At 38.0% G+C, this 27643-nt stretch overlaps 1 protein-coding gene across 1 annotated transcript in view; it reads right to left on the reverse strand.

The window, feature by feature from the left end:
- Positions 1–27643, reverse strand: part of shank3a (SH3 and multiple ankyrin repeat domains 3a) — a gene marked incomplete at both ends in the record, with an annotated part of 329579 nt that overhangs the window by 40175 nt on the left and 261761 nt on the right. Inside the window, one exon of the mRNA XM_079825457.1 lies at positions 996–1071. Within this exon, the coding sequence (XP_079681583.1) occupies positions 996–1071 (76 nt within the window). The remainder of the gene's footprint in view (positions 1–995; positions 1072–27643) is intronic.

A 27643-nucleotide genomic window follows, 5' to 3' on the forward strand; every position in this document is an offset into this window, starting at 1 on the left:
CATAAATTGCTGTGTAAGCATGATGTACTCTGACCTGCAAATTTGCAAAATACATTTTACCAGCATCACCAGTTGGCTTCTTGGGTGTAAATCAAATCATTTTGACAGCTTTGTCGCTTACAATATTCAAATTGTTTACTACTTTTGCAGCCTAAAAGTATCCAAACGTTAAATGAGCTTGTGTAATGTTGTGAGAAACTGTAGTAGATGCCAAACTATTCATTTGGAATAAAAAACTGAATAGAATAATAATATAAAATTAAGTATGAAAATAAAATAGATTTGATTTATTGGAATAGATATAAACTTAAATTTCCATTCGTTAACATTAAAACCAAAAGTTGTTATTTGTTTTATTTAATTTGACAAAGCAAACATGAATTAACAGTGAACGGTTGTGTTTTGTATTAATTAATGTAAACAAAGAATAATAAATACTGTAACAAGTGCATTGCTTATTGTTAGATAATGGATTAAGGAAATGTCCTACTGGGACATTATTGTAAAGTTTTACCAATTAACCTAACCCAACTAACCTAGTTGCTCATATTCGTTAGTGGCACAGTACTTTACATTTTTAAAATCTAGTGTGAAATCCCCATTAAAAACAATATATATTATTTATAAGTAGATTTACATACCCAATTACACTGTAACATTGAGCCTGATGTAAAACATGACCTCTCATTTATTGGCATGTGCTGACTGATTTTAATATCACACTCAGCTGTAAAATTTAATTTAGTACTCATTACTCTAGTGACTCAAACATGTAATGTGACTGTTTAAGCAAATATGAGTGGTAAAAAACAAAATGTATGAGCAGCACTGGAGTGTGTTGACAACCTCTATCCTCTAGATGGCAGTAGAGACTCAATACTACAAATACTACAAATTACTGACTCAACTGAGCCAGGTTAGCCTTGAACTACTGATCATCAAAATGCTCATATATTAATGAATCATGCATGCAAACATATATATGTATACATTACCTATATGAGGTAAAGTTGTCGTAGGAGCCCACAGTGTAATGTCTGAACAGCCTCTTAGTTCGATCTTCTCTCGTCTCTGAAAGACAAACATGACACATATTAACATGCATCATCGTAACCAACCGTATTTATCATTTTCAATACCGTTTATCATATTTGCATTGCATTTCAGGGCCAACCAAATGTCTCTAATCAGTGTGAAAATGTGGGTGTTTGTGTGAGAAAATGTAGACAAGCTTAATTAAATGCATAGGCAAGGTCAACTGTATGTGTGTGTGTTTGTGTGTGTGTGAGCGGTCTCGTTAATCCAGTCAGAGGGTCTGGCTAATAGGGATGGTGTCTCAAGCCAAACTAGATTTATGTGATTGGACTTTGGGCTGGAAATCAATGCACGGCTCCCCTACAGAAGGCCAATCTGCTGACACACATATACATGTATTCACATTCACACACTAACAGACACAAACACACCCAGATAATCTTACAAACAAGAACCTTTCAAACATTTTCTGGCAAGAACAGACCGTCAAACACATGCATTTCTTTCCTAAATGCATTAGAAATTGTGTTACAGCAGTTATTGAATTAAACTTTGCTCTCTGTGTTATTGAATTCAACATGTCTTCCTCTCTCTCTCCCCTTCCTTAATAAACTCAGTGACCCACTTGCTCTGGTCTGATTACTAATGCATATTTCCTCTGTCTTTTCTTCTGTCCCCTGTCTCCACTCCTTCCTGTGTCACACTGTAGTATTCCCTCTGTACATGTCAGATCTTCTTCATTTGATAGTCTGCGATGTGTCTTTGCAGACTGTGCCAACATGGGTGTGTTTAAAGGAGTCATACTATGATGAATCAAATGTTCTTGTTTTGAAATTGAGTTCACCGTACTATGAAAACATAATGTCACTTAAAATGTTCTCCCACCGCAAAAAAGGAATGCCAGATTAATATTATTAACATATGACCGCCCACATGAAACTGTAAATTATGACATTGGTGCAAAAAACGTCATTAACATTACAACGTCCTTTCTATAATTCTATAACTAAATCTAAAAATCTGCCAGTTATGCTTACACTTCAGTTACTTCACTGAGACTGAGACTAGTGTGATTAATAACTACGTTATATTGACAACTGATTACACACACAAGAGAAATTATTAGAGCAACAGAAGAGAGAGAGAGAGAGAGAGAGAAAGGAAAAGCAACTTTACTTCTACTGACTCTGTGTCCTACTCTGTCACCACAAAATTGAGAAGTTAAAGCATGCATTAGCATTTTAATGACTTGAAGGCAAGAAAGGACGCACAGATCAAATTCACAGGAGAGAGAAAGAGAGAGGGTGCAAGAGAACGAGAGAGAAAGAGGGTGATATATAAGCATCAAATTCCCTCAAACACACTAAAAATGAACAATACATACAAATAGTAATAAATTCAATATTTAAAAATATAGATCAGGGATGGGCAACGTCGGTCCTGAAGTGTCGCTATCCTGCAGCGTTTAACTCCAACCCTAATCAAACACACTTAACAAGCTAATCAATGTCTTCAGGATTACTAAAGTCGATTTAGACGGGATTAGTTTAACATGGAGAGGTGGGGTAAAGTAATTATTCCCAGAGCTTCTCAGTAATTTTAGTCCCGTCCGAATATGCCATCTAAGTAATCATTATGGACAATGTCAGTAAAGATTACGGCGACTTTTACCTTCCGTAAAAATGACCTCAGGTAATACTAATCCAGTGCGAATAGAGTGTATGTGCGTGACTTCACCGGCGGCCGGAGTGACTGTGGTTACGCCCACTGAGTGGCAAAAAGACTGAGCGGCAGCATTGGTGTTCAGCGTGAATGCCACGAAAAACACACAAAAAACGGGAAAGAGCTTTGAGACTGACATTATAAATAGATTTGACAAAAAATCTGAGGTACATTTTTACAGACAGACTGCCAAAAGCTATAGAAAAGAGAAGCACATGGATCACTGCAATTCACAGAAACAACTGTAATACAGGCAGCAATATGTGGATTTGCAGTGTAATTTTGTGGTAAAATCATACCCTATATATATATATATATATATATATATATATATATATATATATATATATATATATATATATATATATATATATATATATATATATATATATATATATATATATATATATATATATATATATATATATATATATATATTGTATTGTTATATATTGTATTTACAACTCATCAATTAAATATTTATCAGTTTATATTCTGCATAAATTGGATGTTTTTAAACAAACACTGACAAAAACTATACAAGTTTTAGGGCTGGACGATATAACGAAATATAGAATGTTGATATAAGTGATATTTACTACCTATATTGTATTTATATAAATGGTTCACAGGGAAATTTGGTGTGAACTCGAAATGCAGGCACATTATAAAGTCAGGAAACACAATTCCTGGCTGCATGTCAATATCCATGGATCGCTATCTTTGGTAAGATGCAAGGAACACTATATCTACTCCAACCTTCAATTTAAACTGTTAATCATTCATTTTACTAACGTTTTTGCAGTTTCCACTATTAAATCCAGTCATGCAGCAGCTCTTTTGCCACTCAGTCCAGCTGAGGGGGGCGTGTTCAGGCAGGCAAGTCAATGCATACCCTCTATTGACCCGCTGTAAATATGTACGTAAATATTTCCTGTTTAAAATAACTTTTCCGTGTTTTTTCAAGTATGGAGGTCGCTTTCAGTTGCGTTCTTGCCGGTGGGACAAGTCTGTGGCAAAACTTAAAGGGTTAGTTCACCCAAAAATGAAAATTCTGTCATTAATTACTCACCCTCATGTCGTTGGACACCCGTAAGACCTCCGTTCATATTCGGAACACAAATGAAGATATTTTAGTTGAAAGCTGATGGCTGAGAAAGGCTTCAGACAGGCCTCCATTGGCATTCAGTACATTGACACTTCCAAGATCCATGAAAGGCACTTAAAACATCGTTACAAAGTCTATCTCACCACAGTGGCTCTACAATAATCTTACGATGCGACGACAATAGTTTTTGTGCGCAAAAAAAAATTCAAAATAACACCTTTAACCAACTTGTTCTCGACTTCCGTGTGTGCCTCCACGACGCATGCGCGAGAATATGACGCAGATCCGGCGTTCGGACACATGACCCAGAAGAGATTTGTTTACAAGCAGAGGAAGACGCGCGTGTCTCAGCTGTTGGATTCTACATTGATCGTGCTTTAGGTCTCGGCGTAGTGCTCAAAATGGGGCTTAAGTGTGTATTTCATGGATTCCCGAACGCCGGCGCTACGTCATATTCTCGCGCATGCGTCGTGGAGGCACACACGGAAGACAAGAACAAGCTGGATAAAGGTGTTATTTTGATTTTTTTTTGCGCACAAAAACTATTGTCGTCGCATTGTAAACTTATTGTAGAGTCACTGTGGTGAGATGGACTTTGTAACGATGTTTTAAGTGCCTTTCATGGATCTTGGAAGTGTCAATGTACTGAATGCCAATGGAGGCCTGTCTGAAGCCTTTCTCAGCCATCAGCTTTCAACTAAAATATCTTCATTTGTGTTCCGAATATGAACGGAGGTCTTACGGGTGTCCAACGACATGAGGGTGAGTAATTAATGACAGAATTTTCATTTTTGGGGGAACTAACCCTTTAAGTGTTTCCCGCATACCAATCAGATCAAAAAGAAGGCCGAAAGCACTTGTCAGAGGCAAACTTCTTTTAGCTTAAGGTAAGTGTCTATTACCAACAGAATCCAATCAGAATTTAATTCATTTAATTAATAAATCGTTTGAACGGACCTAACTGTTATATATAGATTATATGTGTTTGTGTACGTGATATCAGGAAGCAACGTAATACGCACGACGACTGGGAGGTGATGGCGGTGTAAATCAAGTTACCCCTCCCACTTCTGCTAGTTTTACTGAGATTTCTTATCCCGTGCGAATTAAAATTACATATGTCCTTGTGGTAAAATTACATTACTCCATTTACCATTGTAAAACTAATCCCTTTCCGAATAGGGCTTAAGGCTACAGGCAGGAGAGATTTTTATCAGGGTTGGAGCTAAACTCTGCAGGACAGCAGCACTCCATGACCGACGTTGCCCATCCATGTTATAGATAAATAAAATGGCTGATGATAAGTTATTTGCTAAATACACAAAAAACTCTGATCTGATTTACCCATAATGCAACTCTATACTCAAGGACTGTGCAAAAATAAAATCAACATATGGACGTGCATGTGTGTGTGAGTGCATTTGTGTATGTAGTTGATTACAAGAGTCCTCGCCATCTGTGTCCAGAGTAAGAATAATGCAATCATTTATCATTCTCACAGGGAGGAGGAAGAGGAAGAGAGAGAGAGAGAGCGAGAGAGAGAGAGAGAGAGAGAGAGAGAGAGAGATCTGAGGGCTATATGCTATAATCATCTGTCAAATGACAAACAACATGAACTCACACTGTATATGAATCAATATATTATCTGTTCAAGAATGGGATATGTTGATACAGTCATGTGAGCGGCCATACAGGCAGGATCTGGAAATAGGATTCAAAGTTCGTGAAGCACAGCTGAGTCACATCCATTCCAGATGGCTAAATGAACAACTAGGCCATTTATTCCAATATAGTGGCCAAATATACGCAATCCCGCACACACATACACCAGCACTGCCTCGCTGAACTCGTAGTGAGATAAAAGGGCTGCCAGAAAAAATTAAGAGCAACCTGGAAAACACTCTTATACACATCCATACAGGAGAATCAAGCCTCCAAAATGACTCCCTGTAAAGTTTTGATCAGTGGAGTGACAGTATACAAAGGCCTTCAGAGTCTCAAAGCTTCATCCTGGCAATTTGATGACATGATCAAATGATTGAAGCTTGTCAAAACCTCTCAACCAATCACACGGACCCTCCGGCTCGACAGTTAAATGGGCTAAATGCGTTTGTAAAATATGCTCCTACATTAAACAGCACCATGCATGGCAGGGCCTCAGCGCCAGCAAGGGATTATGGGAACTGTCCGTATGCCATGGATGTGGATGGCCAGAACTCAAACAGATGCTGAAATTAAAGCAGACTTAGAGCAAAAAAAAAAAAGTCTAATCAAAACAAATGGCAGAATAGATCTCCAACATATGAGGCGCTGTGAGAATTTCTCTGTTTTACATCAGCTATGTGAAAGAGGCACCATGTCATCTAGTAAACATACACTATTTTCATCCCTATCTAAACAGGAAATGGACATTAAAACAGGAAAAAACAAAGATGTTGACTGTTGTCTAGGGCAAGGGCGTAGATCTATCTATCTATCTATCTATCTATCTATCTATCTATCTATCTATCTATCTATCTATCTATCTATCTATCTATCTATCTATCTATCTATCTATCTATCTATCTATCTATCTATCTATCTATCTATCTATCTATCTATCTATCTATCTATCTATCTATCTATCTATCTATCTATCTATCTATCTATCTATCTATCTATCTATCTATCTATCCACATGCTTTAACTGATTACAAATTCAACATATACAAATATGAAAGAGACAACATTTAGACATTTATTTGAAGATTTTTACATTCCCCCTTAATGCATTTACAATATTCTCATACCTCATTCTCGGTACATGCTTTATTTTTTTTTTGCATCCCTCTCTGACCAGCAGTTAAATATAGTCCGCTGTGCAGCGCTTCTCTTCATTTTTGGCTATTTTTTTACGGTCTATGATTTTTGGCGTTAACGTTACCCGTGTGCTCTCCCATTCAAACACCACTCGCGTTGTTTTGGTGAAAGTGCGACTTATTGGTTGGACGTTACCAATCGGTTCAATGGAGGGGGAGTATTTTTTGTCTGATTTATTATGACAAACTCATATTTGATTAGGAACAAAATTATTGTTACAAAATAATTGAATTCTACATTTTTTTCATTTGATCTACTGTGATTTTCATGTTGAAAAAGGGTTGGGGGGGGTGGGGGGTGGGGGGGGGGGTGTTACCTCCCCCCATCTCCCCCATAAACTATGCCCCTGGTCTAGGGTGACCATATTTTTTATGGTGGAGTTCGGGACGGGATGGGGATGGACCCACCCCCACCCCCCATTTCAAATATCTCATGACATGAGAAATTTTATTTCATTATTACGAAATACAATAGGACGATTTTTTCAGTCGGGACACTAAAAAAAGAGCTGAAATACGGGACTGTCCCGGGAAAAATGGGACGTCTGGTAACTCTTCTGTTGTCTTATAAAATGACCATAATTCAATTTAATTACTAGCCTGGATGCCAGCCGAACTTAGCCCCGCCCACAACATTTGAGTTCGGGAAGTTCGGTCTGGACTTGATCCGTTGTGGAGCAACTATGCCCGAACAAAAGCTGTTCGGACCAATGAAATTGTCAGGGCAGGCTTTAGAGGATGATGGACAGATGATCAACAGTAACGTAATCATCACGTCACCAAAGAGCGGTTGGGTTGAATTCATTCTAATCCTAAACGGAGAACTTGTTCGTATATGCATTCACATTCACTTTTTCTCTCAGAAATGATGATTGTGTTGGTAAGTACTCTGTGTATCCTTAAATTCTTTTTTACAACAAAGGCAAATTAGGATCGTAAAGATTCTACTTCTTCCAGCGTGCGTGCAGACAGGGTTGCCAAGTTTTCACACCAAAACCCGCCCAATTGCTACTCAAAACTAGCCCAAAACAAGCCCAATTGCTTCCCAGAGGGGTTCTCCAGAAAGAAATGGCGATTGAGGGGTAAAATGTGTGTTTTTTTGGCAGGCTTGCCTGCTAAAATTCGTATTCCAGGGTCTAAATATCACATTATAAGGGTTGCTTCAACCCGCGTATATGGAAAAACAGCCCATGGGAAAACGGCATTTGACAACTAACGTTATGCGTCGCTCCGTTGCTCTGATTGGTTGTAGGTCTATCCAATTGAGGTCATGAGTATTGACAACGTCAGGCTATTTAATTACAGCAAATGCACAAAAAGCCCAAAACAAAACAGAAAGTTTACTATCCATTGACAAACGGCCGTCAGTAGAGATTATAATTGATAATAAATTAGGGAGACAAACACTTGTTAAAGGGATAATTCACCCAAAAATTTAAATTCTGTCATTAATTACTCACCATCATGTCATTCCAAACCCGTAAGACCTTCGTTCATCTTCGGAACACAAATAAATATATATTTTTTGAAATCTGAGAGCTCTCTGACCACTCCATAGACAGCAATATAATTAACACTTTCAAGGCCCAGAAAGGTAGGAAAGACATTGATAAAATAGTCCATGTGACTCCAGTGGTTCAACCTTAATTTTATGAAGCGACGAGAATACTTTTTGAGCACAAAAACCCGAAATTGGTCGGTAACCAAACAGTTGATGGGCCCCATTGACTTCCAAAGTATTTTTTTCCATACTATGGAAGTCATTGTGGCACTCCATCTGTATGGTTGACAACAGCATCCAAGTTCAACACACTGATAGATACATTCAGCCCTCGACTCGCTTTACCTTTCACTGTGATCTTTCTCTGCCACTCTGAACGGACATGTGAGATTTATTCTGCGTGCCTGTCCTGTTTCTATATCCACAGATTACTTATACACTCTGAGTTTGCTTTCAAGAGCTTCTTTTTTTGCCAATGGGGTCCTCAATCCAAACACACATCAGAGAGACTCATGAGGTTTAGAAAGCCATTCAAAACAGCAGAACAGAACAGTTCATGTAGACCAAGCAATTAATTTCAAATATTAAATTAGGAGACTTTGATTTCTCGGTCGTGCTGGATAAAACTATACATATCTTCTACAAACACACTCTTTCTCTGTCTGCTGCACACACACACACACACACACACACACACACACACACACACACACACACACACACACACACACACACACACACACACACACACACACACACACACACACACACACACACACACACACACACACACACACACACACACACACACACACTCATATGGTGCAGTAAATAGGTCAGATCAATGGGGCGGCAGGTCTCTTTCCACGCTTGAGTGTTCAGAGGTAGAATATCCGTTGATGTGATTTCGACATTACCTCACGCTTACACTCTCTCCCTCAATCCTCAACCCTTTTTTATCTCTCATGCTTTTTTTTCCCTTTCCCAGACATCTCTTTGTCTCTCCATGGCCTCTGGCTGCCCTGCACGGAGCCGACCCACTTCTTTGCTACGAGATGAGAGAAAGGGGTCGCTGCATTTGACTGTGTCTCTCATGGCAAGCAGCCCATTTTTTCTTAAGTCATAAGATGAGGATTATGAATGGTGAGGCCTGAGAGAGATGAATCTGGAAGACTCAGTGGGAAGTAATCTTTTCTTTCGCTAAAACATAAAACAATGTACATGAGCAGTAAGTAGCATTTCAGCAAAAGCTTTCATATATAAAGAAACTTACAGTCCTGAGATTGAGTGTCTTTTTTAAATCTATACTTATGTGGTTTGAAACAATCTACATCTGAAATTACTTTTCTGCTGGTGTAGCCAAATTCATTTGAGAAGAGACAAATATTACTAATTCAATCAGTGAATCAATCAATCAATCAATCAATCAATCAATCAATCAATCAATCAATCAATCAATCAATCAATCAATCAATCAATCAATCAATCAATCAATCAATCAATCAATCAATCAATCAATCAATCAATCAATCAATCAATCAATCAATCAACCAATCAATCAATCAATCAATCAATCAATCAATCAATCAATCAATCAATCAATCAATCAATATATACAGCACAAATAAACAACAGTAGTTAACAGTAGTATGAAAAAAATAAAAAATAGGTATGTTTCACCACCTCAAAATGCAAGTGCAGTCCTAAATTATTTTCAATGTACTAGTATTATTATTATTAACAACAACAACACTACTAATTAGGGGTGTAACGATTCGTTTTAACAACGATTCGATTCGTATCACGATTTGAGGTTGTCGATACGATTCAAGGACGATATTGGTTCATTTAGAACGATACGATCCGAAATGATTCAGTGACTTGAAATCGATTCAGTAACTTTTTAGCCAAAAATTGTGTGACTGAAATAAATATCTGGATACTGCTCAATGCAGGTGAAGTTTCCTAGATTCCTGTTGTTTCTTGTAAGGGAATCAGGTATCAATTAATTATGGATATAAACAAACAAGTAAACAACAATTAATGGCAAATGCATTCAAATTTTATAACGAGTAAGTGCAACCAACATTTCAACAGTAGGTTAACCTGCTACTTCTGCTTTTGTTTTTTTCAACATAAAAATATTACAATATTAGTAAATGGTAACAATGGTAACAAATGGTAATATTGTAAATGGTACAATATTAGTATAAAAAATAAAGTGCAACTAACTACTCTTCAGGTTTAATTAATAGTAGGTTTACCTGCTACTTTTGCTGTTGTTTTACAACATTAAAATAATACAAATACAATATTAATATCAAAAATAAAGTGCAACCAACATTTCTTCAGGTTGAATAAACTGGCTGAACCTGCTACTACTCTCAGTTTAAAACAAACAATATTTAACAAAGATAAAATGTAACCAACTACTCTTCAATGACTCTACAGATTTCTTTTTCAAAAATATCAACATGATCTGACCGCAGAACATTTCTCTGTGCGTTCACTATGTCGCCAGCAGTACAAAAACTCGCTCTGCTGGCACACTGGTGTCAGGAATTCACAGGTAACATTTAGCAAGGGTTGAAAGTACAGGTAAAACGTTACTAATTCAGCTCTTTCTCCTGGTGGCTTGATAATTTCTCGCACGTTGGCTTCTCTGTCATCCGCCACGCCATGTTTTGTTTTCTTAGCGCTGCTGCTGGTGCGTGCGATGCGATGATGTCACAGATAGGCAGACTTAATCGAGTAACGTTTAACGGCTTTATCATTAAAAGTGCTAAGAAAAAATATCCATATAAAGTCTGACGTGCTTAAATCCAATGCGTTATTTCCCATGATCGATACAATCAATTGATTACCTTTTAAAACGATGTTAGATCGATATATGTCGTCCGGAAGGCCATCTTGCCGAGCACAGATCGATGTAGTTAGATCATAGGAAAATAAATCGATACATCGATGTAGTAGATGAATCGTTACACCCCTACTACTAATATATATATTTTTATTTAGCAGCTGTCTAAAACTTAAGGATACTTTACAAACAATAAGATTAATTCATAAGAAGCATTAATAATTAATAATAATAACAACAACAACATTTTCTGTCTATATAGCAGATTACACTCAAATTAATTCATAAATTAATAATATTATTATACTACTACTACATAATGTTTTACATTTATATATCACCTTTCCAAAACTTAACAATCAGATTAATTTAGAAAAATATTCTTCCTATTATTATTATTATTTGTGTTGAAACTACTACTATTAAACTCAACTTTTTATTATTATTATTATTATTTAAATTAAATGTATTATTATTATTGGTGTTAATAATAATAATAATACTTAATAATAAATTATGGAAATGGAATCCACTGTAATGCTGTTTCATGTTGTCTTTAAAAGTCTGTCCTCAACACTGTATATTTGCATGGTTTTGGGTGTGTATGTGTGCGTGTGTATAGAAGTGTAACCCTGCCAAAAAACAGGACTGCTATCTCATCAAATGTATTGTCATGGTAACTCTGGAGGCATGGGAACACAATAATACACAATCACCAACAGCGGTACCGTGAGCCCTGGGAATGAATTCTAACCTCCTGAAAATGCATTAGAGCAGATCACAGGGCTTCATTTGATTCCACGCTCTCACCTTCGCCTGCTCAACAGTCACACAGAGCCAAACTCGTCTACCCTTCAACACATCTGATCATGAGATATAACTCATACAGTTCACTTCAGATTTTATAGCCCAGGCATACAGACACAAACTCATTAGTGGTGTGCATCACTATTACTATATTACTCATAGGGATTTGAACAAATCCCTAAACTTATTCAACTACAAAGCACAACTCATCCTGCACCCTTTTTGCTACAGACGTGAATGAGATCTCAAGTCATTTGGCTTAATGAGAACCAGCGTGCTATTACTTTTGAACCAACTTGACTCACAATATTGTTCACCTTAGAATGTCAAGACGGGTGAAAAAATCCCAGAAAACTCTTGGATTTAAGCCATATAGCTCTTTGACTCCATGCAGAACACCGTACAGTCCTTGAAATGCCCTAGAAACCACTCAAAACACCTTAGCAACCAATATATATATATATATAAAAACACTCAAACACGGTTAGTTTTGAAGAGTCATGCATTCCCCCCCAGAAAATGTACAAATTTAGTTGTCTCTGATTTAATTTTTCCTACAGGATGAATCAAGGTTAAACATATACATACATATTCACACTATCCTGTGTTTCCCATGGTAACTATCTCTGGGTAGTATGCAAAACAGCCACCGTACGTACAGTGAAATCACATTTAACCTGCAGAAAAGAAATGAATAACATGAAGGCTAATTTAATGGAATAGATTCTGTTATCTCACTAACTTCCCTCTTACTTACTGATATCTCTCACTCCTTAATTTTTCCTCGCTTTCTAAATGCACTTTTACTCATTTGAGTGTTTTATCGAAAGGGACTTAAAGTACTTTAATGATATACATTTTATGGTTACCCTTTATTTTAAGGTGACATAGTTACATTGTACTTACTCAAATAAGTACTGAGGGTTACACTTTATTTTAAGGTGCCATTGTAACAGTGTAATTATATATTTAAATACTGAGTAATATTTTTTAACTACATACTTTCTATGGGGTTAGGGTAGGATTGGGGATAGGTTGAGGGTTAGTTGCATATAATTATGCATAATTTACTGTTATTACTATGGTAAGTACATGTAATATATGTAACAATGACACTGTAATAAAAAAAGTGTTACCCATTTTATTAGTATGCGTTTCCCCTGTGAACCAAACCATGACCATTTAACAGTTTGGGGTCAGTGAGATTTATTTCCTAAAGAAATTAATTCAGAAAGCTTGCATTAAATTCACCAAAAGTGACATAAAAACAAATAAAAAAGTAATACAAAAGATTTTTATTTCAAATAAATACGGTTTAATATTTTTGAATTTTCTATTCATCAAAGAATTCTGAAAAAATGCATCATGGTTTCCATAAAAATGTTAAGCTGCTCAACTGTTTTCAACATTCATAATAATCACAAATGTTTCTTGAGCATCAAATCAGCATATTAGAATGATTTCTGAAGGATCATGTGACACTGAAGACTGGAGTGATGATGCTGAAAATTCAGCTTTAACATCACAGGAATAAATTACATTTTCTAAATATATTATAACAGACAACAGTTATTTTAAAGCTGCAGTCTGTAACTTTTTGTGCTCTAGCGGTTAATAAACAGAACTGCATGCGTCTTGTGGAAGAACATTGCAGCCGGAGCTACTTCTCTCTGTTTATGTCTATGGCGAGTCACGCAGGGACTGTGCTCCTCCGCAGCGGTTCCTACCAGTCTGGTCTGAAATAGTCCCAATATAAATACTTATTGTAAGTGTACCATAATGATTCAGGGTAAGACAAAAACATGGCTTGGAAAATGGATTCATGTTGTACATTCTCATTATATAATTTTCGTAAATCTTGAACACAAAAAAACGTACGGACAGCAGCTTTAAATTGTAATAATATTTCACAATATTACTGTTTTTGCTATATTATACTTGATCACATAAATGTTGCTTTGGTGAGCATAAGAAGGTTAAAAATAAAACACAGAACCCAAGCTTTAAAATGATCTGTATACTGCACACACATATTGGCCAAAATAATATATTTTTTTTAACATTTTGGATACTTTTTATTTATGACAAATTTATGTGTATTTAGTAGGGCTGCCCCCGACTAGAGATTTTCCAAGTTGACTGTTAGACGTTCATAATGCATTCTGGGATTGCCTTTTCAGCAAAGAACATATTCAACGCTGCATTAGAAGCGAGATATCTAATATTGTTAGTTTTCCTACTTTTCAGAACAGGCTTCACTTCGGGAGCGCACATATTACTAATGTCTTAGCATGACGCCTCCGTAGGTTGCTCCCTTGGTTTTGGAAGAGAGAAATTGCCTCTTACCCCTCTCTTCTTCTTTCACTGTCTGTACCCTTTAGATACAGAGTCAAACACTTCTCAACATGTGACTGACAATCCGTTTGACAGCCCCGACTGGGTCTGACATATTTTCACTGAGTGTGTGAAACGAGAGGCAAACAGTCCCTGGACTGTTTTTAGCCTTTACTGAAAGAGAAAAGAATACACTTCTTTTCTATGCCAAACAATTAACAAAAAAATTACTGTGATTGGTGATTATAAATACACTCATTTATGATTTATAATATTTAATAAAATTCCATATTTAAAAACTGTTAAATCTGTAACATGTTGAGTTTTGTGCTTGGGGGCCACCTACCGGCAGACCGTTTATTAAATAATAAAGGAATTAAATAATTAAAGGATTTAAAGGGGATTTAATAGAATAAATAAATAAGAATGGTAAAATATGTTCTAGGTCTAATGAAGTAATCAAACTTTAAACTATTTGCAAATAATGTATATTTTTTTTAAATGTGCACACATTCACTCTTATTCATTCGTATGTCTAATATGTCAATTTAGTTTCTTGTCTTGTTCTTGTTCGTTACATTCATCTTTATTGCATATTTTCAAATCAAACTGGCGAAAATTCATAAAAAGGGCAAGTGGTTTGGGTCATAGGCTATTACTGTTGGTCGCTGAACATTTCTATCATAAAACAGTTGTCTAATACTTACACCATCTTTCCACAAACTCTCGTTGTGTGTGACAGTGACAGTAAGATCCGCCTTCTTTGATTTGATTGGCGATCTCGATCATTTTGTCATTGACGAACGCTGTTACTCCGGCTATGTTTTTAGCTAAGCAACATACTAATGCCACAAAGAGATTTGAGATCAAAGAGCTTGATGTGCAGAAGATTCCAAAGATGGTTCTATTTCAGTTAAGATACTCCTCTAGAAGACAGCTGCCTATGTATTTAGTAGACAGCAATGCACCTCAACTGGGTTTGGATCAGAGCTAATGTGTAAGAAGCTGAGATAAGCAGCATACACGCTAATCAATACCTCTGACACTGCAGCACACACCAAAAACCTACAACCCTCAACATAGTCACATAATGAACACTAGCCAAGATACCATTGGGGACCGGCAGGGATGACCTCAACCGGATACTTTTTTTTGAAATTTGAATAATACATTGACATCTGAACTAGAAATGTACCCAACTTAAAATCCAGAAATCTGGTCATGGTTAATGCCCCAATGCAGATGGCTACATATATGATCCTCTGGGTCACTCCAATATCTAAATTTTCAAGATGAGGACAGTATCTATTAGGGATGTTACGGGGAGGAATTTTTCACACTGGTATATACACTTGTGGCAACACCGGAATTACAGATAACACCAGGGGCAGGGAGGCAGTTTAGCTTTTGAATGCACGATTGCTTTTCACTTTCACTTTTAAATCCGCAATCAAGAGCACTCTGTGTATATAGGCCTATAATTTGCAGGCATCAGGAAGCCATACTCCGTGTATAGGGAGCAATGGTACTGACCACACATTTTACAACGTATTTGTCAATGGATCTGTTGCGCACCAAATCATCTGCTGTCATCGTCCTGTCAGTCATCTTTCACATCGTCATGTAATAAGTGAAATCTTACTCCTGCTGCACTGTGCTGCAACTCTGTGTTCTGTAGCAGACGCTTTTAGTTTATAATTGTAGCATCTGTTGTCCATCTGAACTAAATGGTTTTTATTTCTATAAAAAAAAACAGTGCCGCGGTGTATTCGGTGTAAGGCCGAACACCATGTAACACTGGTAACACCAACTACTGCAATAAAAACCTAGTATCCATGAAAACTATTACAAAAATTGAAGTATTGATTCAATTAGTCACTATTAAGAACATAAATGTCACAGAGTAATTCCAGCAAATCTCTGGCCTCTTCAGTGAAATACTGTTCCCTTTCGAGGGACCGTTTTAAAATGAAAACTATCCTTGTCTACACTGGCTTTCCATTGCGTTTCAGAAACGATCTCTGTTGATCTCTGACTGAAAACGCTTGCACACTTGGCATGCACGTACAAGTGTAAACAGTTGCCTCTTGCACATGTAAACAGCTGCAGTAGTATTTTTGGGAAACGCTGCCTTGGTCTGTTATTGTCGCGTCCTGGTTGCGTAATGTGGGCAGCCACAGCATCGTTTTTAAAAGTCTTAATTTTGGTCCGTTTACACTGAAATGCAACCCCAGCGTTTTCAAACTAAAACGGGGTCTGCAGGTTTTTCAAAAGTCGCAGTTTTTGAGGTTCTAAAACCCCGGAGTAGTGTAGACGACAGGCGTAACCGTAGCAAAAGTTCTGCATTTTAAAATAAAAACGTACTAGTGTAAACGAGGCCTCAATGTTTTTAGAAAGACGCTCGTCTGTGTGCCGTGTGAAAATTGCCACGTGTTTCAAGGAATAGGAATAGAGTTATGGAGATCAGACAGTTGAAACACTCTGTCCCTATGTGTCCGCATTTCATATCGCCTGACGATGGTCACAAGCTGGGAGTTATCTGACTAGGAGTGGAGCAGGAAGGTTCAGGCCCTTGAGGGGGCTAGATGCATTCATTGCGATGATTTCTCACTGAGAAAGCTCCACTCCTGGCTGGCGCTCTTCATGAGTGAGGAGAGTCAAGCCACTGAGACTCGTGTCTTGAGCCCTGTGCATGCCGAGGCAGCGCATAGGCTGCAGCCATTGGGGATCTCAGACAGAGCTCAGACTTGAGGAGTGCGAGGAAGTTCCCTTCACTTTTCCCGCTAGCTCTGATGTCTGTATGCTTGAAGTGGAAGCCCGCTCGGCGGCTTCTTCCCTGGTAAATGAGGACTTGTTGCTCGCTTATGATTTTGACGATTTAGTGGTGAAAGTAGAGGCGGATATTATAAAAGATCTGTGTCTTGCTACATGCAGCAAAGCGCTGAATACGATGAGCTAGTGGAGCTTATGACTCGTGCTACATTCAGGCTTGAGACGCGAGATTAAAGAGAATCGCTTAAACTAGCGATATGTCCGAAGTCATAAGTGTACAGCTCCGGTGAGCCTTCCATGTCTTCCAGACCTGCAAACTGAGGTGTCAGGTTTGTGGAAACATCCATATTCCACTTGTGTGGCCCATTCAGCGTTAAGTTATTCGAATGTGAATGGGGTTATAGGAGAATGCATTGTGTGGAGAGGAATTTAGCTAATGACCTCTCCCCGGGGACATCCTCATAAATTAAGGATCCCGTTTTGCCCTCTAAGCCATGTCAGATGACATCGAGGTTGGTGGGCATACTATGGCAATATTGCAAGCTTATCAGGCAGATCTGCTCAAAGACCTGGATCAAGGGGACGGTTTATCCTCCGAGGTGGTCTCCGAACTCCTGTATGGCCACAGATTGAGTTCTTTGTGCTACCAGGCAGGCAGCACGTTCCCTTGGACGGTCTATGGCCACTATGGTGACGACAGAGAGGCATCTGTGGCTCAATTTGTCAGGCATCAAGGAGTGTGACAAAGCTGTCCTCTTGGATGCCCCTGTCTCGCCCTCAAGACTGTTTGGCGCTGCTGTTGAGAAGGTGGTGAACAGGTTTAGAGAGGCAAGAATGTAGTCAGCCACCTTTGGGAAATGTATTTCTGGTGCAGGCTCCTCCTAAATCGTCTGAGCCCTCACCGAAAACAAGTTCCTGCAGAGAGGAGCGGAAGGCGAGTGTAGCTGCCCGAGCCCCCCTCCGTGCAGAAGTGCCAAATTAGGAGGAAGCTGCACTAAGATCAGAGGGCTTTGAGTGTGTCAAAAAAGAGGAGAATGATTAAGCGGGGCAGCTGTTTAGTTTTTGCCCCTTTATCATTCTTTTCTTCTTCTCGTTCCTCTGAGGAGGGTATGGGGTACAGTATGTTGTTTTTAGAGGAAAGTGAAAATGTCTTGTTTTAGAGGAAAATAATCTCCTCCCTGCTCTAAGAAGGAGAGTGATAGGGTGCAATAGTTCTGTTTTTAGAGGAGAATATTTTTCATCATGGAACATTGTATTCTGTATTGTATTCTGATTATAATCGGTTTAAAAGTCCAATCCGAATGAAAATTCAATCCGTTTGAGAGATGTGGGATAAACCTTTTCTAATCCGTTCTATAGGACATGTAAACACTTGAACGGATTAAAAACTGAAACTGGAAAGTTCTGCGCATGTGCAATAACATAGAAATGGTGTAATGATGTATGACGCATGGAACAAGCTGATGTTGTCATTGAATATCAGAAGCCCCATTCACAAATTAATCTCTTTTTGAGTTGATTCTGTGATCAAACAAGTTGGCAAAAACTGTGTAAATTGGTTCGCAAACCAGTTTGAATTATTTGTTCAATTTCCTGCACACACTGAATCATCTGAAGTGGTTTCTCACTCTGAGTCGTAACAGGAAATTTAAGAACATAAAGTGTGCTGGATGAAGTGGACCTACAGTCGATTGAAAGGAAATCTGCAAATGCATCCTATTGTTTACCAGTGATTAAGATCTTAGCTAGTTGAACATCCGCGTACGCTGTCTGTGAACGATTCCACAGGTATAGCTATATTCACACGAAACCACTACTACCACTAAAGTATGACATTATTTGTTTTTTGGATATACACCTTAATTTATACATGAAATAAGCTACCACTTTGTCACTGAGTATGAAATGAACACCTGCCAACCCACAATTTGTGGGTATTGAGCAGTGGCGGGAACCTGTTCATCTTGAAAAGGAATATCTTTGCTTAGACACAGTTAACAAGTTTACATGCGCCAACAGAAATATACATTTGATTTCATTTTGGAGAACAGGCAGAAGAAGATCTGTCAATGTGCATTTGATCGTTGTTCGTTTTAGGATGTTCAGTAGCAGTCATGAAGCCGAGCACATGTGAAGAGCTTTCACTCTTTCTTCTCTGTGCTAGTGGTTCCCTTTACATGCCTATGAACACAAAACACTGCGGGTTCACTTTATTTTTACATTGTCTAACAATCCAAAGTTAGCTGTATACGTTATTATTATTTATACAACAGTTTGTTTTGATTCTCGATTGTAATTGGATGAGTGCCTTTTCCAGCCATGTGATATTCTACCAGTGTCACCACGGGAACCGTTTCACCATTTGTATCACTCCTCTTGTCAAGTCAAGTCAAGTCAACTTTATTTATATAGCGCTTTTCACAAAGTAGATTGTTTCAAAGCAGCTTTACAGTGTTAAACAGGAAAATAATGCAGCATAATTTTATTCAGCCGCATAGCCACTCCGGAAAAAACGCTGATGTCATCAGCCCATCTCAACCATCACACAGCGACAGTGTGGGCTTTAGGTCAATAATTCGATCAGTAATTTAGTTTAAATGGTTAATTTAGTTTATTATTTAGATTTATTTCAATGTTTATTTGAAAAATTTAGTGTCCCCAACTGAGCACGCAAAGCCAGAGGCAACAGTGGCAAGGAAACCAAAACCCCATCAGGTGACCTAATGGAGAAAAATAAACCTTGGGAGAAACCAGGCTCAGTCGGGGTGCCAGTTCTCCTCTGGCCTCTTGTAGCATTACTCTCACAGTGAGCATCATGGCGGTCGAGCAAACACCATCAATTTACAAATACTACTGTTGTTGTGTCACAGAGTTTTTCAGGTGAGCATGTAGTTATTTAGACATCAAATATGCAACTTATATTTAAACATAGCACCTATTTGTCAATTTGTTTAGACGTTTTCGGAGATTAAGCTCCAGGCCATCAGCGGTCGTTCAGCGCTCAGCCAGTCCTTCGGGAATTTGCCACTGTCTCTTATGTAGATAGTGTTTAAACATGAGGTAAAACTCATTTTGGCTATATCAAATAGGCAATCTTTGATCTTACAGAGGTGGGGGCAAGTCAAACGTGTTCAAGTCACAAGTAAGTCTCAAGTCCTTACCATCAAGTCTCAAGTAAGTCTCAAGTCCCTACCATCAAGTCTCAAGCAAGTCTCCAGTCACAGTGCACACAAACCAAGCAAGATGAGTGGCTTACCTCAAGCAAGTCAAGTCCTGCGAAGGGTCAAGTCAAGTTACAATACCAAACAGAAACAGTAGAGTTTATATTGGCCTCAACCTTTAAAATTTTTCCCTCAGAAATTATGAACTTTCTTAATTATAAATGTATACCGTAATATTGATAATAATAATAATAATCATAATTTATAATAATTTTATAATTATTAAGATTCTTTAATGTTAATGTACATGTAATCTTGTAGGTCAATGCATTTACACTGCCATTACAACTGCATAACTAATATTATGAGATTCATTTCAATGTTGAATTTTGAATATAGAAAAAATGACTTCATAAATTATTAAAAACATTTTTTTTTATAAATTATGAATTTAAATGAAATTAAAACTGCCAGTAGGTGGCGGCAAATCACTGTCTTAAAGGGGCTGTAAACCACGATTTCACTATTCTAACTTAAGCTGGCGTGTAATGTTGCTGCTTGAGCATAAACAACATCTGCAAAGTTACAACGTTCAAAGTTTAAAGCAAAGGGAGATATTTGCTTTTAAAGAAATCAATTTCTAAGGACTATAGCAAACGGCCAGTAGGCGACTACAGACATTCCTCCAGGGTTGCTGACATCACCAGCCCCAATATTTACATAAACCCCTCCTCCGAGAATAAGGGGGGCGAGGCCATTTTGTATCGCTGCGTTGTTGTGGTTAGTAGGCTGGAGTGGTGTTGCCACAATGCCTACGAAACGCTGTTATTTTCATCAGGATTGCAGGTCTGGGGTAGGGCTGTAACGATTTGACCAAAAATAAAAACCTTGATTAATTGAACATTTGACCTCGATTACGATTAATGAACGGTTATTTTTCTTTTTTCTTTTTTTGCCCTCATAAGGTTTTTGAGTAAGTTCACTGATAAGGTTTGTACTGTAAATATTTTCTACTATTAAAGGTGGAATTTTTTTTTCTAATGAAAAAGTGCATTGTGATTTTAAAATACTTGAAGGAAACGGTTCACTTTCAGCAGTTATTGTCTATGGAGCAGATTTCTGTTTGTTGTACATCAGAAACAGATAAATTAACACTGTAGGCCTACATTACATTTATTTGAATGCATTAATGAGAGAGTGATTGTGTGTGTGAATTACTCTTACTGTCTCTATTCATTATGAAGCTGTGGTTTGTACTTACTTCAAAGGTATTAAAATGTATGCCTATAACGGTTGAGTTTCTAAGCTACTTTAGTGACTTTACTTTAGTCACAGCTTCTGTCTGAGTGTTCGTTTGTCAAAATATATCAGGCATTAGTTCAACATAATACACATCTGATGGTCGAAACTCGCTTTAATGTTCAAACTGGCAGGGCTTAAACCACATACAAATGACAAAGCTTTGTGAGGACGCAGGTGACAGGTCTGCCTTCAGGGCGCGCGCGTTATCAGAGACGCGACATGGCTCGGCTCTGTGTCATAGAAAGAAGCTGACCACTGAACGGATACGTTTTCCGTATTGTTGTTTTTGAATAGTTCACAATCGCTTTAAATGTTGAAACTGGCAAGCCTTTAAACGCATTTACTTGACAAACTTTATGAGCACGAAAGTGAAAGCGGCTTCGGGGCTTGCACGCGCCGTCTCTCTGTGTGTGTGTGTGTGTGTGTGTGTGTGTGTCAGCGCGTAGACTATAAGAACAGCAATTAACTGACCTGTATAAACTGTGTAAAACATGCAGATACTATAGTGATTCTGGGCATCTATAAACACAGATAACCGCTCCTGCATCTCTATGTGTGCCTTCAAACTGCACTTGATGTGACTGACGGGGCGGAGTCACGTGAAAACCGAAATAACCGACATGGGAAAAATACGTTGGTTAGAGGTTCTGAATGTCGGTTTCGGTTATTTTTCGATTAATCGTACAGCCCTAGTATGGGGTACTTGCTTTGTTCAGCCTTCCTAGGGACGGGGGTGCGTTGCAGTGCATTTAACATACACCATGTTATATGCATGTGTGTATGAGACAGAGGGGAACAGGTCGCATTTGCAGCAGAAAAATGCTGTCCATCATAAATCAAAGCACGAGACAGACAGGGGTCGGAGGAGAATACTAGAAAATGTGACATAATGGACAATATTCGTCTGTATTTGCAATTCACGAGCCGCGGTTCAGCTGCGCGAGACAAACAATGCCAGTGTGTGGATGCATGCTGCACATTTCACGGAGGAAAGCTTCCACAATCTTCGCGAGTTCAATGAAGGATTCGCACAACGGCTTGTCCTGAAAGCTGGATTTAAAAACAGAAGCTGTTTACAGGCCACAACCTGTAAGTATGATTTATTTTTCATCGATGTGTTTTCCTGTAATAGTTTGTATTGTTAATTGTATGTTGTAGCAAGGAAGTACACAGATGACAACGCTGTTTGGCTCTGCAAACCAGTTTGTTAAATGCTCCTAGTTTGCTTAAATACACCTAACGTTACAAACACCTAACGTTAAAATCTCAACAGCGAACTTGGCATTAGTGTAAATTATTCTTTGATAAGAGCTTATATGTATTGTTTATCTACAGGCATGCTAAACATGGTTCTGTGTTTGATTTGGCTACTATAGTAAAGCCAATGTTTAGTGTTCGTTTTGGGTTAATAGTTCTTGCGACAGATATTTTGCTATAATCGTTCTAAAAATATAAAAGTAACAGTGCCATTCAGTAGCGATCACTATAGATCCGCAGTCTTTACTCTTGAGGACTGAACAGGTTCTGCTCGATCATCTTCACTAAAATGTTCTGGGTCTGATTCGGGCTCAGATTGGTATGGTTTTATTGACGCCATTGTTTCTAATACTACCCAAAGCACAGTCTACCGGTAAACGTAAGGGGCGTGACGTTTCCGACAAACGTGGTTAGCGAATCACAACACACTGGGCCAGCTAACCAATCTGAGCCCATTGCGTATTTTTGAGGGACTGGCTTTATTCAACCCGGAAACCATCAGACCGTTTTTACAATGAGGGACAGAGCAGTGTAGAATAAAGGTCAAATATATGAAAAATAATGCAATTTTAAAAATTTATGGAAAAATTGTTGAAAGATCCCCTGCTGATCGAAAGACTAACGTGACCAGGTACGCTCATCATGACGTCACGTACGCATCTTCAGTTTCACTTTCAACATTCAACACTTTTCCACGGAAGGCGGTCAGCCGAAAGTTTACTTGATACATTTTTAAATATGGATATTTTTCTTACACAAACGCGTCGATTCGCTTCAGAAGGCCTTTATTAAAACCCCAGAGCCGCGTGGAGCACGTTATTTGATGGGCAGATGGACTTTTTATGGACTTCAAAAACAGAGCAACTATTGATCCAATTCTGATGCTGGACTTTTGTAATATAACTCCGATTTTATTAGTCTGAAAAAAGAATATACAGCTAGGATGACTTGAGGGTGAGTAAATTATGGGCTAATTTTCATTTTTGGGTGAACTATCCCTTTAAAACACTGGTATCATTAACAGTTTTGTATATTGTTTATTGTCATTAGAAAGAGCTATATTAAAGCCATATTTGCAATGTCAACGAATTGACATCACGTTAATGACAAAACGTCATCATTAAGTAGGCTATCATTTTATTGACAGCCTTAATCTACGATCAAAAACATACGTTTGTATAAAGAGGCATGGTGTTTTGAACATTATTCTCTCCAGATTTATCATTAAATATAACGAACAACTTAGCTTACTTGTTGAAGTGGTGAATAAAGTTTGAGGCTGTAATGATCGTGTCCGAAATCCCTGGCCAGTTATTATGCATACAGCAAATCTCCTTTTATGAATATGGTCAATTTCGAAGTGATTATATCCAAAAGAAACGATGTTGGGAGATTTTCTTCTACCCTCTATTTAGCGTGCTCATGCACCATGCTGTATGTTCTTTTTACATTTAAAAGCCTCAGTAACTGAGGCTTGGGCTCAACTGTTAAACTGTCAATTTGAGATTTTAATCCGTGGCAGAAGGAAGTTCCGCACAAAAGGTTTTTTTAAAGACACTCTGTAGTTGTTTCTTCATTATATACAAATTTGTGCCGTCAAACTGTTAAACGCAATATCACACTTGCCTACGGCTGAATCACAGCTGAGCTGGGCTACTCGTTTTTGTCAATTTTTTTGTCCTAACCCCAGGTGAAAACTGTATAGGTCACCAAGTGTCATCATTTGAAGTATCATTCAAGTTTGTAGCCCAAACGGGGCAGGATGTAAAATGCTACTTATAAGTAAAGTCATGGATTTCAAATAACTAACCTGAACTATGATCAATAGTAATAGTGATGCTTACCTTAGAAAACACCACTTATAATTCTGTAAAAGATGCAAAAGATACCATGACAAGATTTGAACTCAGCAAATATGTAAAAAAAAATAGACGCAAGAGAAAGAGAGAGACAGATAGAGGAATCGTGTGAGTCTACAACAACATCTAACAAAAGAAAGAAGAAAAAAACGAGGGAGTTTCTGCACCCAAACCCATAAATGAGACTAAAAATAGCAACGGAACTATTTGGGTGATTCAGAAGGATGAGTCATCGACTGAGGCAGGGGCGGAGAGAGAGAGAGAGAGAGAGAGAGAGAGAGAGAGAGAGTTTGCAGGTATGCTGGTCTGTGTGGGTCTATAGGTATTTACTGATTCCAGACATGCCCCCCAGATCCCGCTGCACACTGCAGCACCACTGATGGAAATTCCAGTGTGTTGGTGAGTGTGTATAAATGCAATCTACACTAGCTGAACAGCATACTAAGTAGGGTGCGGGCATTCCGGACCATATCAGAACCGTAGGACAGGAAAGTCTAAGTTGAGTTAGAAGTCTTTCGAATAAGAATTTGTTCCTGGGTGACTTGCAGAGGTTAGTAAATATTTAATCAAGTGTTCATTTGAAACTAAACATTCTATTTAGTTCTACTGTATTTAGTTTTACACACATTAAATAAAAGTTTATTTAAATAATTGTTCAGTTGAATGCATATTGAAATAAAGGCTGAGTCAATCACACTTAAATACTCTTAAAGATTCTTTGTATTCTAATCCACTGTATTAAATAAAGGTTAAAGCAAATCTCAATTTCATAAATATTCTATTCTATTTTATTCAAAGTTAAAGATCAAGACGAAATGCCATGATGAGCACATGCATTTTTTGTCATTTACTATTGAAAAAAAAGAAGTTGGGCCACGGTTATTGTTAACTACAGCTAAAACTAAAAATATTAAAACATTTTTGTAGATATGATGAATAAAAATAAAAATTGAAATGTACTGAAAACTGAAAAAGTTACATTTCTAACTGGAAATGTTTAAATAAAAATAAATAAAATTAAACCTATATATATATATATATATATATATATATATATATATATATATATATATATATATATATATATATATATATATATACAGTCATGTGAAAAAGAAAGGACACCCTTTATAATTTTATGGTTTTATGTATCAGAACATAATAAAAATCATCTGGTTGCTAGCAGGTCTTAAAATTATGTAAATTCAACCTCAGAAGAACTACACCAAATTACATGTTATACCATGCCATAATTTATTTAACAAAAATAAAGCCAAAATGGAAAAGCCATGGGTGACAAACTAAGTACACCCTATGATTCAATTGCTCGTAGAGCCACTTTTAGCAGCAATAAGTTGAAGTAATTGTTTTCTGTATGACAGTATCAGTCTCTCGCATCATTCTGGAGGAATTTTGGCCCGCTCTTCTTTACAATGTTGCTTCAGTTCATTCAGGTTTGCGGGCATTTGTTTATGCACAACTCTCTTAAGGTCCCACCGCAACATTTCAGTCATGTTGAGGTCTGGACTTTGACTGGGCCAGTGCAAGCAATTCTGTTTTAGATTTGCTGGTGTGCTTGGGATCATTGTCCTGTTGCATCATGACCCAATATCGGCCAAGCTGTCGGACAGATGGCTTAACATTTGACTCTAGAATACTTTGGTATACAGAGGAGTTCATGGTCGACTCAATGACTGCAAGGTGCCCTGTGGCTGCAAAAACAAGCCAAAAATCATCAACCCTCCATCAGCGTGATGGACAGTTGGTATGAGGGGTTTGTGCTGATATGCTGTATTGCTGTTTAGTTTTCACCTAGTCTCAGCCTCAGACGTCACGCCCACGGACCATTGACTGAATGTCTGATGCATATGTCACACTTATCTGGAAACACTTCAGGAGTTTCAAGGTCGTCATCTGATTGGTTGAATTCTACAGGATGCCCGCAAGACGAGTGCGTTGCGTTCTTTAAAAGTCCGCCTAGAAACGCCACACTCCCTTGTGTAAGAAGAAAGCCTGTGTTTACAACTGTGACAATGAACGCTTACCAGGATCAACTAAATGCTGGATTTTCGAAAGTATGTGAAGTTTGCGGCTCCATTGTTGCAGTAAACTTGCACAATGTTCTTGAATGAATAATTTATAGATGCACGACGGTCTGTTATTGTAGGGAAATCGACTTTACATTTTCACGCCCCTAAACATGACGCGGAACAAAACGAACTGTGATTGGTTGCATTACATGTCAGTCAAACGTCCTCTTGGGTGGTCCTTGACCAATAAAAGCTGCGATAGAGTCCAGACCAAGAGATTTGCAGCTTGTACTGACCTCTACGCCGAACTCGAACACTTCTCATTAGGGGTGCACCGAAATTTCGGCCGCCGAAAACGTTTGGCCGAAAATGCCATTATCGGTTTCGAGCCGAAAAAAAAAAGCTGAAAACGTAAACCGAAAATGAATGTCACCCGCCCCTCCAATTCGTGCGCAAGCGCTTAGGTTTCACTCATAGGCGTCTGCCTATCAAAGATTAAGCATGTCAGCTGTATGAGAGCAAATAGAGACGTATCCTGCTGAACTACCCATTGCCAGAAGCGACAATCCCCTTGACTACTGGCGTGCGAACGAAGGCCACTTTCCATTGCTTGCGCGGATTGCACGCAGGTATTTATCTGCCCCGAGCAGTGTTGCCAAGTCCGCGGTTTTCCCGCGGGATGATTTTCCATGTCCGCGGGTTGAACCGACCCCAATTATGTGATATTTAGACCCAGGAATGCGAATTTTAGCAGGCAACCCTGCCAAAAAAACACATATTTTACCCCCAAATGCCATTTTTCCCGGAGAACAGTGACAGACCGTGAGAGACTATTCAGTGCAGCATCTCATGTTCTTAATGAGAACCATTCTGTGATTTTGTGTGCAGTTATTCAGATAATTGTGGATCTTTCTTTGCACAACTGTTAAAAAACTTTTAAAACTTTTAAAAACTGTTAAAAAACTAACAAATTTTATTTGATGGAACATAAAACTTGAAGAATAATATTAGGCTTATTTGGTATTATTAATATTTAT

Source organism: Gobio gobio (assembly GCF_949357685.1).
Source record: "Gobio gobio genome assembly, chromosome: 9".
Classification (NCBI taxonomy): domain Eukaryota; kingdom Metazoa; phylum Chordata; class Actinopteri; order Cypriniformes; family Gobionidae; genus Gobio; species Gobio gobio.